Source organism: Pan paniscus, chromosome 14 (assembly GCF_029289425.2).
Source record: "Pan paniscus chromosome 14, NHGRI_mPanPan1-v2.0_pri, whole genome shotgun sequence".
Classification (NCBI taxonomy): Eukaryota; Metazoa; Chordata; class Mammalia; order Primates; family Hominidae; genus Pan; species Pan paniscus.
The window spans coordinates 23,866,271-23,879,680 of record NC_073263.2 but is presented as its reverse complement, the minus strand read 5'-3'; the positions used below and the strand labels follow the sequence as shown (position 1 = coordinate 23,879,680).

At 46.0% G+C, this 13,410-nt stretch overlaps 1 protein-coding gene across 5 annotated transcripts in view; it reads right to left on the bottom strand.

Moving 5' to 3' along the window:
* Positions 1-13,410, bottom strand: part of SPATA13 (spermatogenesis associated 13) — a 328,520-nt gene that overhangs the window by 50,958 nt on the left and 264,152 nt on the right. For 3 of the 5 annotated variants that reach the window (XM_057299639.2, XM_063595919.1, XM_034936461.3), the window contains 2 exons: positions 5,806-6,171; positions 3,809-3,953 (listed from right to left, as the gene is read on the bottom strand). In XM_057299639.2, the coding sequence (XP_057155622.2) occupies positions 3,809-3,953; positions 5,806-6,171 (511 nt within the window). Of the gene's footprint in view, positions 1-3,808; positions 3,954-5,805; positions 6,172-6,651; positions 8,868-13,410 lie in introns of those variants that run through there. The other 2 variants (XM_063595920.1, XM_034936464.3) reach the window with 2 other exon arrangements.

Here is a 13,410-nt window from a genome sequence, read left to right as displayed (position 1 = left end):
CATCCCCCATGTGACAGCAGCTTTTATAATTAATGTACTGCTAATCTCTCTAGGCCAGAGATGCTGCTGAGAGATGGTTCCACTGCAATGCAGACCTGGTCCTCCATGGGGGTGGGACATCTGTCATGGGAAAAAGGTGGGCATAGTTACTATACCACACAGCAGGGCCAGCTTGGTCATCTGAATGGTTTGACCTGTGAAATCTCTGGTTGTGCTGTTAACTGATCTCGGGGTCCCTAGGAACAAAACAGATGAGTGATTCCACAAAGGTACCACAACACTGTGTAGGAGGAACTCTCCAGGGCTGGCAAGCAGAGCCCGACCTGAGCCACCATGACAGAGAAGACAAGGGAGGGCCCTCACTCAACTCCCAGACTCAGGCCTCTTGATGGAGCAGAGCCAGGGAGCCTCAGGGTAGGCATCCTACTACAAGTCTTCTTCGTAGCTTCTCAAAGAGAACTCCTACCATCAGCCTGGTGACTGTGTCCTCAGGACAGGGAAACTCCCGGCAGCAAATGTAAGCAATACTCTTCCCAAGCCTTTCTGAGTAGGAGAGATGGCTTTGGCAAGGCAAGGATTTAGCTCGTGTGCACTCCTGGTTAGGAGCTAATGGCCTGGCTGAATGGCCTGGAGGAATGTGGAAAGAACAATATGGGCTGAGGATGGGTTTGGGGAAGGGGTGTAACTGGCTACATCAGAATACCCGTAGAGCATGAGATGATGTCCATCCTACATGAATCCTTATTGCAAGAGAGGCTAATCAATCATCATGTGGACATGCTGTCCCAATGTGCAGCTAGATGCCAGTCTTCCTTCCTAGTCATCTTGATACTTGCTCAGTGGGTTCATAAAAAGGAAAAAAAAAAAAAGAAGCAAGCAAGAAAAAGGCCATGGTGGCAAAAATGGATGCCAAGCCTGGGCTAAACCACAGGAAGTCTGGGCCTTCCCCTCAACAAAGCTGATGATATGGTTCCCCGCAGGAACCAGACAGCCCCTTGTGGAAAGCTGATTGCAGTGGGGCCTTTTCATAATAGAGGGGGTGGTGATTTGTCCCTACTGGAAGGGCCACTTATGCTGGGCTTGCATTTGTTTTCCTGCACTCTGGATCCTCTAGAAGGCCCCTATCCTGTCGCAGCATCTCACACGCCATCCAGGCCCAGAACGTCACAGAGAAGGAAGCACATGACCCCATCACACCCAATAACAACCAAATAAAAATGAAGTTACGGAGGCAGCTGGGAGACACACCCAGAAGTTGCCATACTGCCCTGGATGGGATGCAAGCTCTGAAGCAGTGACTAATTTGGAGAGGCTGGCCCACAGCAGAAGATGCAGGGCCGGAAACCAAGGGTAAACATAGAAGCGGCTTCTTAGGATTACTTAATAATATACTTGCAAAATGTTTTCTTCCCACCTAGGAACTCTGCTCTGTTGAAACTGAATTTAGTGCCCAAGGGAGAAGTACTTCCTCCAGAGTTCACAGTCCTGGCCACAGTGAATCAGAACCAAGGCTGGCCATTTTTGCCTCTTCGTACCACTGGGAAAATGAGCACCCACGGAAAATGGGGATGGCTTTTGTGGTCACTGCTACCATATTTCTCAAACGGACTAATGCAATCGCCTTCAAATCAATCTCCATTCCTCTTCCTTTCCCCCCACAAACTGCCCTCCCTCTCTAAGCATAAACCGGAACATAATATGCTCCTGCTGCCAATGGCTTCACACCACACTTAGAACAAGCTCAGCCTCCTCATGACCTGCAGAGCCCTTTCCAGCCTCAGCCCACCTCCCAGCCTGCAACATCCTCGTCTGCCTCTTGCTCCCTGAGCTCCTGTCACTGTGGCCTCCTTGCTGAACCTCAGACACATCATGTTTCCTGCCTGTCTTTGGGCTTCTGGTGCTCCTTCGGCTAGGACTTCTCCTCCCTCGGATCTCTGCCTCACTGCCTCCTACTCACCTGTCCCCAGCGTCACCTCCTTGGAGAGGAGGCTATCTCCCCCACCTGCTCCTACTCCTCACATTACCCAAAGTCATCTTCTGCAGGGCCGTCACTGGTGCCTTGGTGCATCCTACATATTGACTTATGGAATCTGTTCAAATGCTGAAATGTAAACTTTGCATGACGTTTTATTCTCCACAGCATCCCAAATTCTCTATTTCCTTCCTTTCCCTGCCTTGCCATTCTGGTAGGGATGTGTTGCTTAAATCTGCCTCTGGTTAGCAACGCTGAAGAGGCACTGCATGGAACTGGAGGACTAGTTATCCTAAGAGGTCCTAGACTTGGAGGTGTCTGCTGCCACTGATGAGGATCTGGGTGTCTCCCTCTAGGGAAGAGAGAGAGGGTTCATGGAACAGGTGCATCCTGTTCATTAGAGTGTCATTAGAATGACACTCTTTGGAAATGAATGCTCTCTATCCTGTTTTATTTTTCTTTATAGTACTGTCTGCTCTGTTAAATACTTACTTGGCCTGTCTTCACATATAGAAGGCAAGGGTCCCTGGAGACAGACACCCCACCCTTCTTCCTGTTCCAGTACCACCAGGTGGTGGACATATCACCTAAGCTCGGACAGCTGAATCTTCCATCCTGGGACCTGAACCCCTGGGTGAGTGACAGAAAGACAGTCACTAACTCCTAATAAGTTAACTCCTTATTATAACTCCTCCCCAAATAAGTATACACTTCTTCAAGATAGGGTCTTTAATTAAATGTTTTGTATTTTCAAAGTGCTCACTGGATACCCAGATAAAGTGCTCACTGGATACCTCACTAGCTCCTGGGACAGTGCCATGGCCAGTCTCCCATCACACACCTTCCGGTGGCTCCTCCACTCCCAGGAGTGAGCCTGGATGCCGTCCCTTCCCTAGCCTGGTTCCCCAGCCATCCCATCAATTCTGGGCACACCTGGCCCCCTTCCAATAAATTCCCTTCTTGCTTAAGACAGCCAGAGTTAGGTTTTGTTGCTTTTCGACAAAAGAACGCTAAAATTAAAACATTTTTAACATAACAACAAAAACCAGTGTTACAGAAAGCAGGGAAAGGCTGTGTGTACACAGGTACGGGGTGGGAGGAGAAGTGCTCTACATTCCTACCACCCTAACAATGCTACTGTTATTTCTGCCTGTTCTTTCAAAATCTTCTGCCATATGGGTACACGTTGCATATTGTTACAAACATGGTATATGTTTTTGATTGAATCGTGTCCCCCCAAAAGATGGTGAAGTCCTAACCCCCAGTACCCATGAGTGCGACCTTATTTGGAAATAGTCTTGGTAGATAATCACATTAAGATGAGGTCACTAAATTGGGCCCACATGCAGTAAGCCTAAAGGGGAAATCTGAACACAGACAGACACAGGGGAGAATGCCATGTGAACATGAAGGCAGAGATGAGGCAATGCTCCTACAGGCCAAGGAACACTGAGGGCACCAGACGCAAGGAAAGCAGCCTGGAGCAGACCCTCCCTCACAGCCCTCAGAAGAAACTGACCCTGCTGACGTGTTGATCTCGGATTTCTAGCCTGGGTCTCGGTTCTTTAGGGATCTCCACATGCAGGAATGTATGTACACGGACACCACAGGAGGGGCAAACTTCTCAAACTTAGAGCCACCAGCCTGGCACACAGAGCATCTACCCCAGACAGCAAATGATGCACCATTCTCCTGAGATGAGCCGTCCTCACTCCCAGACAAACTCGCCCTGGCCCAAGGGAGGCGCGAAGGTGCAGAACCTGCTGCCTCAGGTTAGCTGGAAACAGTCAGATGGGCCCATAGCAGCTCTGAAAGGAAAGGGACTCTGAGACTCACCGTTGGATGCTCTCATCTGCCGCCGGCGTCCCACACGGTCCAACCCAATGGGGGTGCTCTGGGAGAATGTGAAGGGCCGGAACCGGGCCGACACAGCCTTGTAGGGTGGCACCTGGTGAGCAGGCATGGGCGGCCTGGAAGCCGGCTGCAAAAAGAAAGCAAAATCTGTGAGGAGGTGCCAGGAAGTGGCAGCTCTTGCAAGCACCTCACACGCATAGCGCTCTCACCTCGAAGCCACTCACAGACGTGAAATGGTTTCTCCAATCCTGCCACGAGTTGCAGGCTGCACCGAAGCCCAGTGGCAACTCATGATGCTACAGTTTTTAACAATCCTGATCAGCTTACTGGCCCGCACCCTGCAGCCTCATGTTTCATCTCACTTGTCTGCAACATGCCAATAGGTCACACTAAGGAAAAAGAAGCTTCTGAGAAGATGAAGGCACATTTAGGAAGCAGTGGAGTTGTCACACAGATGCAGGGTCACAAGGGTAAGAAGATACTTTCCCAGGGGTGGCCTCTGGAGGAAGCCAGGACAAGGCCCAAACCCGGCCAGGGTGGCCAACTGTGATCCTCACATCCTTCTTCAGCCTCCTTTACTCCTCCCCACTGACACAGAGCCTGGCATAGATGAGCCCTCAGTAAGGATTTGTGGAGCTGAAGGCAAGCCTTGCTTACCCAAACTCACACGGCAGTGGAGCTTTAGTTGAAAGAAGTGGTTTTCCATGTAGTTGCCCAGGTCTCTCTTATAATGCCCTTCTGGTTTTCTATAATAGCGATCCCTAAAACTATTAATCAAAGGCCCAGTTGCTTTATACGTTCTTTAGATTTCTTTTTTTCTTCTTTTGTTTATTACATGCATATCCTGCTTATGTAATTCCTTAGGTTTTCTTACAATTTTCCCACTCAATTCCCTACATTAGGTTATAGTACAGAAAATTACTTCGCACATTCCTTTTGGCTGCTCTGAAGTGAAACCCTTTCTAAGGCTGTGGAGCATCCTGGACTATTGTTCTGAGTTAAAATGCGTGACAATTTGCTTCAGTACAGAATCATTTCCCAACAGTGGAGCACCTTCAGACAAAAGGTTCTTAACATTTTCATGATATTCTGCAACTTAATTTTTTAACCTTAAGAAATCAATTCAATTTATTTAAGCAAGAGTTTTTGAGTGCTTGTTATAAACAAGGCATTGTGTGGGGCTTTACAGGAAAAATGTAAACGTATACAATCCAGTACTAGTACTCCATAGGAGTTCCCTGTTAAGATAATTTTATGGGTTACTTATGATATCAGCTACCAGGTTTTAAAAATGAAAGTGGGCATATATATTACTCATATATTGTTCTGTGAATGTTTACCATGGCCAGGGTATTAGCCTCCCCAAATAAGTATACACTTCTCCAAGATAGGGTCTTTAATTAAATGTTTTGTATTTTCAAAGTGCTCACTGGATACCCAGATAAATATTTGTTGAATTACTAAACTATACTAAGAAGCCAGTACTAAGTGTTTAATCCATTGTCAAACTATTAATAGTTGCAAAGTTGCAACTCAAAAAAAAAATAAGAAAATGGTAGAAAACAAAATACTTTCTCATCTCCTAAAAAACTATTTCTTCTTTACATTTTATCTTTACATTTTAACAATGAACAATACTGTCTTTTTCAACAATTACTTCTTTCAGGAGTCTTACTAAATATGCCCTGCTACCTTTCCCTGGTTAGAATCTCAGGTTATTCAGAAACAAACAGCAAATGAGTCTCATGTACTATTTGAGATCCCAGGAAAGAAAGATTAGCAAAAGGCATCCAAACGTCAGGTGGTTAGTCTGAATTCATGCATGTTTTCACACAGTCAGGAAGAAAAGGTGGTTAAGTACATGATGCCGCCCTTGAGAACGGGAGAGAAAAAGCAGATCCAGTTTAGTGTGCAGACAGAATAGAGGCAGGAAGCTGGAGGGCCTCTGCTGGCTTGGGGAAGTGCACACCAGATCTTACTTGGGTCAGAAGATTGTCCAGTTCCTCTGTCTGGTTGGTCCCATACAAGCTGACCCCACCTATCACGGAAATGGGGCGCCTTCTCCGGGCTCCTTTGGGGCAGCCCACTGGAGCATTCTGGTCTTCAGGGCTGGCAGAAGTCATGCTTGCCTGGGGGTCCTCGTCCACACGGTCTTCCTTCTGGGGGTCTGCAGCAACCGAGTCTTCAGGAATAGACAAACTGCGGCTGGCCAGCTGGCCGTAGTCAGAGAATGGCCGAGGCCTTGGCCGTCTCCCAGAGCCCCATCTCCTCTTGGGGGTTCTCTGTGCCTCTGTCCTTTCCTCATCCTGTGATGAGCTTCGCCTCCAGGGGCCATCAGGGACGACCTTTCAAATGCGAACAGGTCAGGTGAGCTCAATATCCAGGAAGGTATTAAAGAAAGAACAAGCCATACATTCCCTCTCACCACCACAGCCGTGCCTCGGGTTTTCTTGACTTACTTGTTTATTAAAACAGTTATTTGTGTACTAGAACATGAAGACACAACTAAACCTTAATCAAAATAACCAAATCTATTATTATAGGCTGATTCAATAGGCTGATTCTAGGCTGATATTTCAATAACCATAATTGAAATAGTGGTTTGGTGACCAATGATGAGCTATGATAAAAGGCATTAAGAAAATCAGCACTGGCCGGATGCGGTGGCTCATGCCTGTAATCCTAGCACTCTGGGAGGCCGAGGCAGGCAGATCACTTGAGGTCAGGAGTTCAAGACCAGCCTGGGCAACATGCAGAAACCCCATCTCTACCAAAAATACAAAAATTAGCGGGGCACGGTGGCGCATGTCTGTAGTCCCACCTACTTGGGAGGCTGAGACAGGAGAATTGCTTGATCCTGGGAGGCAAAAGTTGCAGTTGCACCACCACACTCCAGCCTGGGTGAAAGAGCACGGCTCTTTCTTAAAAAAAAAAAAAGAAAATCAGCACCATCATGAATTAGTAAAATGAACTTCATAACTATCATAGGTGTCCCCCAAAATATACCTAACAACAGCATGGGGGGCCAAAGACCTGCCAGGAGAAGAAATGAATGGGTAATGCTATCCACTGCTGTTCTACCCACTTCTTTCAATAACGTGCACTACTTAAAAATAGAAGGTGCTTTAAGAGGACTAAGTCCAGGGCTGTCAGGACCCAACACTCGAGCAGCCTCTGGCTCCCACCAACAGCCTCCAGGCAGCAGTCTGATGGGGCGAGCACTGAACGAGGATTCAAAGAACTAGACTAGGCTACTCACTAGTTGTGTGAGCTGGGACAAGTCACAACTGACCTTTCTGGATCTCAGATTTTGGACTGGACAATCCCACAGCTCAAGAGTCTATGATCCTAAATGAGGCATCACCTTCTAATTTTTTCAGATAATTTTTCAGAGGCAACACAATGTACCAGAAAAGCACATGATGCTGGGAATCGAGCAGACATATTCAGTCACTGTGTCTGGCCCAAGACCTAGTGCAATCTCAGGCAAGTCACCTAACTTCTGTGATCTGGCTCTGCAGCCATTCCCTGGGAAACAGCAGGTCCTTAGAAGGATGAGACGCAACAATGGTGAGACAGCTCTTATGGCAGGAGTTCTTTGCTGCTCTGAAAAAGCTGGGCCATGGAGTAACCATTCCCAGGGATCAGGCCTGATGAGAGAGCAGTTGTCTGAGCAGACCCCTCAAAGCCTGGCCAGAGAGGAGGGCTGCGTCAGAGACCTGCAGGAGTGGAGGCCTGTAAGCCCTGCCTGCATGCCCTCCGTCTTCCCCCCCTGAACCTTACCTACAGATATAAACAAAAAGGGCTGTCAGTCAGGCCATGGGCACAGGGAGGACAACCAGAACCACCAGAGAAGGCAGACTATGACTGCAGGAGTCCCTGGGAGCTCACAGAGCTGGTGCCGCAGCCCACCGGCTCCCTCCTTGAGAAACCAAAATGGTGGCTGGTAGAGGCAAAGGAGGCACACCTCCAGCCAGTGACAAGAGACCCCGGGCCCCAGGCTCGCCATTTCCAGCCTGAGGGTCTGAATGCTCACTGAGGCCACGTGCCATGAAGAAGTGGATGCAGAGCCCGGGCGGGTGGCTCACGTCCGTAATCCCAGCACTTTGGGAGGCCAAGATGGGCAGATCACTTGAGATCAGGAGTTTGAGACCAGCTGGCCAACATGGTGAAACCCTGTCTCTACTAAAATACAAAAAAATTAGCCAGGTGTGGTGACAGGTGCCTGTAATCCCAGCTACTTAGGGGGCTGAGGCGGCAGGAGAGTCACTTGAACACGGGAGGTGGAAGTTGCAGTGGGCTGAAATTGCACCACTGCACTCCAGCCCGGGTGACAGAAGGAGACTCTGTCTCAAAAAAAAAAAAAAAAAAAAAAAAGAAGTGAATGTGGAGCAAAGAGCACAGTGTGGGGTTTATAGATACTTTACTCCAACCACTCATTTTTCAAATCAGGAAAACTGGGACCTAAAGAAGTGACGTGACTTGCCCAGGGCCACACAGTTAATCAGTGGCAACAAAGACACAAAACAATGGGCTTCGTGATTTCTTTTCCAAAAGTTTTCCTGCAATGCCAGGTCACCTCTGCTCAAAAGACAATCCCGTGCAGGTTCCAGCAACTTCCCCTTTGCTGCTGTCCACAGATCCCTCCTGCCTGGGCTGCCACCTTTAATTCTCTCTCCACTGACGGCACCCAGAATAGCATACAAATGATTTTGAGCTGAAGGCTTTAGAGAGTGACCTCTGTTATCTGCCTAAAAGCAGAGCCTCTCAAAAGAACTGAACTGTCACAAATCCCCTCCTGGGAGTTGCCTGCAACCAGGGTAAAGAGGGGAATCCACACCCAAACAGACACTGTCACAAAACTCATGTATTTTCCTGAAAGCCTATTTATCTTTCCTAAAAGTCACTTGTTTTCCCTTAAGTTCTCTTCTCCCCACCTAGTAAGATGCCACATACTGCTTAAATTCTAACCACCTCCTTGAGTCACTTATTTTTTTTTTGAGATGGAGTCGTACTCTGTCACCAGGCTGGAGTGCAGTGGTGTGATCTCGGCTCACCGCAACCTCCACCTCCCAGGTTCAAGTGATTATCCTGCCTCAGCCTCTTGAGTAGCTGGGATTACAGGCACCTACCACCACGCCCAGCTAATTTATATATACATTTTTTTAGCAGAGTCAGGGTTTCACCATGTTGGCCAGAATGGTCTCGAACTCCTGACCTCATGATCTGCCCACCGCAGCCTCCCAAAGTGCTGGGATTACAGGCGTGAGCCACCACACCCGGCCTGAGTCACATTTCTCTATGAACTCTGTCTCTCACACACAGAGACACGCACAAACGCAGGCATGTGAATAAACATGTCTTTTCTTTTGCTAATCTGTCTTCTGTCAATTTAATTCACAGGCCTTAAAATTCACAGGACTTAAGAACAGAGTCAAAGAGTGTAGAGGAAACGTTTTTTTCCTCCCCAACACCACTATAGGAAAATATGAGAGAAATCATGAAAAGGTTAATATTATTTTCTCTATTACACATGAAAAACAAAGACAGTTTAAATTACCGAATCAAATGGCACAGACAACTTAAGTACATAGTGAGAATAAACCCAATTACATTATTGCCCTGTAATAAATAGGTTCAGGAACAACACGCTAGAAAAACAGAAGTACAAGAAGACCACAGGCAGGGAACTGTCCACCTACTCACAAATGGATGTGCAGCCCTTTGTTCTGTTCTATTTTTAGTTAGTTTTTTGGGGTCTGGTTTGTTTTGGTTTTACACTTACGTGACACGCACTCTGCCTTTTCTCAGTAATGCCAAAAGTAAGGAACTACTCCAGGCAGTGACAGATGCTGGGTACAGGCAGGTGAGCTCCAAGCAGGTCAGTAGACAGCAGGGGGCAGGACTCGGGATCATTCTTTTAACACATCATGCCTCAGAGTCAGCACAGTAGAGCACACAAAACCAACTGTTGGCCGGAGCACAGTGGTTCACACCTATAATCCCAGCACTTTGGGAGGCTCAGGCAGGAGGATTGCTTGAGCCCAGGAGTTCAAGACCAGCCTGGGCAACACAGTGAAACTTCATCTAAAAATAAATAAATAATAGCAGGGCACAGTTTTATGTGCCTGTCGTTCCAGCTACTTGGGATGCCGAGGCAGGAGGATTGCTTGAGCCTAGGAGGTGGAGGCTGCAGTGAGCCATGATTGCACTACTGCAATCCAGCCTGGGCAACAAAGCAAGAACTGTTGTCTAAAAAAAAAAAAAAAAGAAACAACTGTAATTCTATGTTCAGTATTTATACAGTTCCAATGAAGATATAAAAGGAGAAAACATTCCCTCTAAAAGGTACCACATATTCTAAAAATAGCAAAACTTAGTTACAGTATAATACACAAAATTGAAATGTCCATTTTACTCCCAGCAAAAGTACAAAAAGAAGGATAGAGGAAAACTCTCAGATTTAAGCTCACATTCAAACATTGATTCTTCGCCAAAAGACGGTTAAATTCCTTACGAAACAAATTTGAACTTTGATGGATATTCTAAAATGGAATTTTTTTTTTTTTTAAGCAAAGTTTATGTACTTCTGAAATACCACCCAGGTTCATTCCAGGGAATGTAGTTTGGTTGTGATTCTACTTGGAACTGTAGACACACATGTCCCATCAAACAACCTTCTCAAACAAGTGAGAGCCTAACTCAGACTCCGGCGTGGGCTGCCGGGGCCCATGGATGCACCAAAGAAACATGCAGCTGGGCATAGCCATGTCCTCTAAAGAGTCTTTCTTGACTTTAAAACACCATCATAGAGACCTACCCTCTCCCATGGCCATGCCAGAGCTCTGCCCTAGTCCAAACAATCCAGCCAGAGCTCTATCAGCTCCAAAATGGGCAATTCATACCCAAGTCATAAACCTCTGTATACAAACAGACTTTTCAGTGGAATTGCTGCCCTTTTAACTCTTGCTTCTCTGCATATATTTTATTTTATTTATTTATTTTGCGACAGTCTCACTCTGTTGCCCAGGCAGTGGTACAATCACAGCTCACTGCAGCCTCCACCTCCCGGGCTCAGGTGACCCTCCCATGTCAGCTTCCCAGGAAGCTGGGACTACAGGTACGTACCACAACACCAGCTAGCTTATTTATTTTTTGTAGAGCCAGGGACTCACCATGTTGCCCAGGCTGGTCTCAAACTCCTGGGCTCAAGCAACTCACCTGCCTTGGCTTCCCCAAAGGCCTGAGATTACAGGTGTGAGCCACAGTGCCTGGCCACGCCGCATACATTTTAAAGTGCTTTGCTTAGTATTACATGTTTTCTTCCTATAAGATTTCATATTTTACTCTGCAAAAGTAAAAAGCCAATATAGGCTGTGTTACCTCCAGTGAGACATTTTAAAATGTTTTCTGAAACCACAGTGAAAGCAAACTATTAACCACAGGAAAAATGAAAGATTCAGACAAAATAACTTGATTTCTCTTATATCCATTCAGAGGCCTAACCTAAAGGAAGTATAGTCAAATAGCAAGTGTCCCAGTACCTGTGAGATTTTATTTAGAGATTAGATCTTTGCAGATATAATAAAGTTAAAATGAGGCCCCCCTGGGTTAGGTGGGCCGTAATCCAGTGGCTGGTATCCTTATGATGCAGAGGGAAATTTGGACACAGACAAACACGAAAGGGAGGAAGTCACAGGAGGACAGAGGCAGAGACTGGAGTGATGCATCCACAGGCCAAGGGCACCAAGGAAGGCCAGTTGCCACTGCAAGCTGGAAGAGGCTAAGAAGCCCCCTTCGCACCTTGGAGTGACTGTGGACTTGGCAACACTTTGATCTCAAACTTCTGGCCTCCAGAATGGTGAGAGAACAGATGTCCACTGTTTTAAGCCACCTAGTTTGTGGTGATTTGTAACAGCAACCCTGGGAAACTCATACAGCAAGGTAATTCAGAAGAAAATTAAAGCATAGGGACTCTGGGCATACCAAAAGTTTTTTGAAGATGTATATAAATACAATAAGCTAGCCCCCCAGTTTTCTCCTAGGGTACCAACATCCTGGCTACCAAAAGAATTCACATACAGGGGTCAAGGTGAGAAGGAATACACCTTGGCAGTTGATGCCACAGAGGACTGCAATGAAAACTGCGATTTTTGAATGCCTACGAGGTGCCAGACCTATGCCAGGCACATTTTACCTTGCTTAATCTTCACAGCCACCCTGTGAGGCAGGTACTGTTCACAGAATTTTACTGATTAAGACACCAGGGCTAAAATAAATGAAATGATTTGCTCACGTTAATAGAGCCAGAAAAGGGAAGGGCCTATTTCACAATCCAGTCTGTCTGGCTTCAAAACCTCTGCCTCTCCTCTGGAAAGCCTGCATACTTAGCATGTACTTTTACAGAAGGAAAACAGAACTTTGCAGACGTTCCTTCCCTTAGATGTAGAACTGCTGGAGGGAGGGGACAGGGAAGGACAGTTATCAGAGGCTCTGGTAATATGTGCCCTGGGCAATCTGGTAAAACCCACAGACCCCAGAATCATATGTTCACATGCATAAAAGAAAATGAGAGAGGACTGTAAAGTAAGATGATTTAAAAGAGCCGTAACGTAGTAACATATGTCACATATCAATTAAGAGGATGAGTGTGAGGTATTGATTCTGAAGTATGGATGAGTGACGTGAATATATTTCAAGACATCAGAAAAACCCGTTGTATAATGTGAAAAAGGTCTGTAATCAGACAATATCACAAATATCTAAAACTCCCGGGTTAGATAACAACACTTAACAGTATCCTAGGGTATCAGTCTTGTGCTTCAATTCTTAAAAAATGAAATTTTAGGCCTTACAATTTAAAAAGTCAAAAAAGTAGCATCTCACTATCCCAGAACTATATCTCATTACCCAATGTCCCTTAAATGAAAATTAATGTGTCATAACCAAAAATACCCTGCATAGGCCTGTTTTTATGTGTTACAACTATCTGTCCTAGGATTTTAAGTGGGTAAGGGGAACGCATAGGATCCCAGATGAATTACCATATTTTGAGGAGATGAAAGCAGGAACAAGGAAATATTTACATATGCAGAAAGAGATAAGTTTGAGCCTTAATGACATTTTTTCTTGTGGGAGGGGGTGGTATTTTTAACGCCAAAGGAATAACACGTTACATTCACTTAGAAATCTTAGATTTTCAAATTGCTTTCCCATCTAACTATAATTATATTTTCAAAGAAGCAAAGAAGACGTAATTACCCCCATTTTACGATGAGAAGACAATGGATTTACTGAAAGATAAGAGCAAGCGAGATAGTTAAGGCACTTTAATTTCATCTTTGGAAGGCCGGCACTAGACATGACCCCTCCATTTATAGCAGTAGGTAAGAAAGATGCAAAATGGCTTTATAGGTTATAGCAAAAACCCTTGGCAGCAATTGATACTGCTCCCCAAAAAGCCTCCATGAGCTTATCACACACGCAGTCTGCACTGCTGGCTTCTGCTCTATGTATTTCTCTGGGCTATTTCTCCATTCATCCATGTGTGTAGACACAGTCACGCGCATGCATCCAGCTCGGAC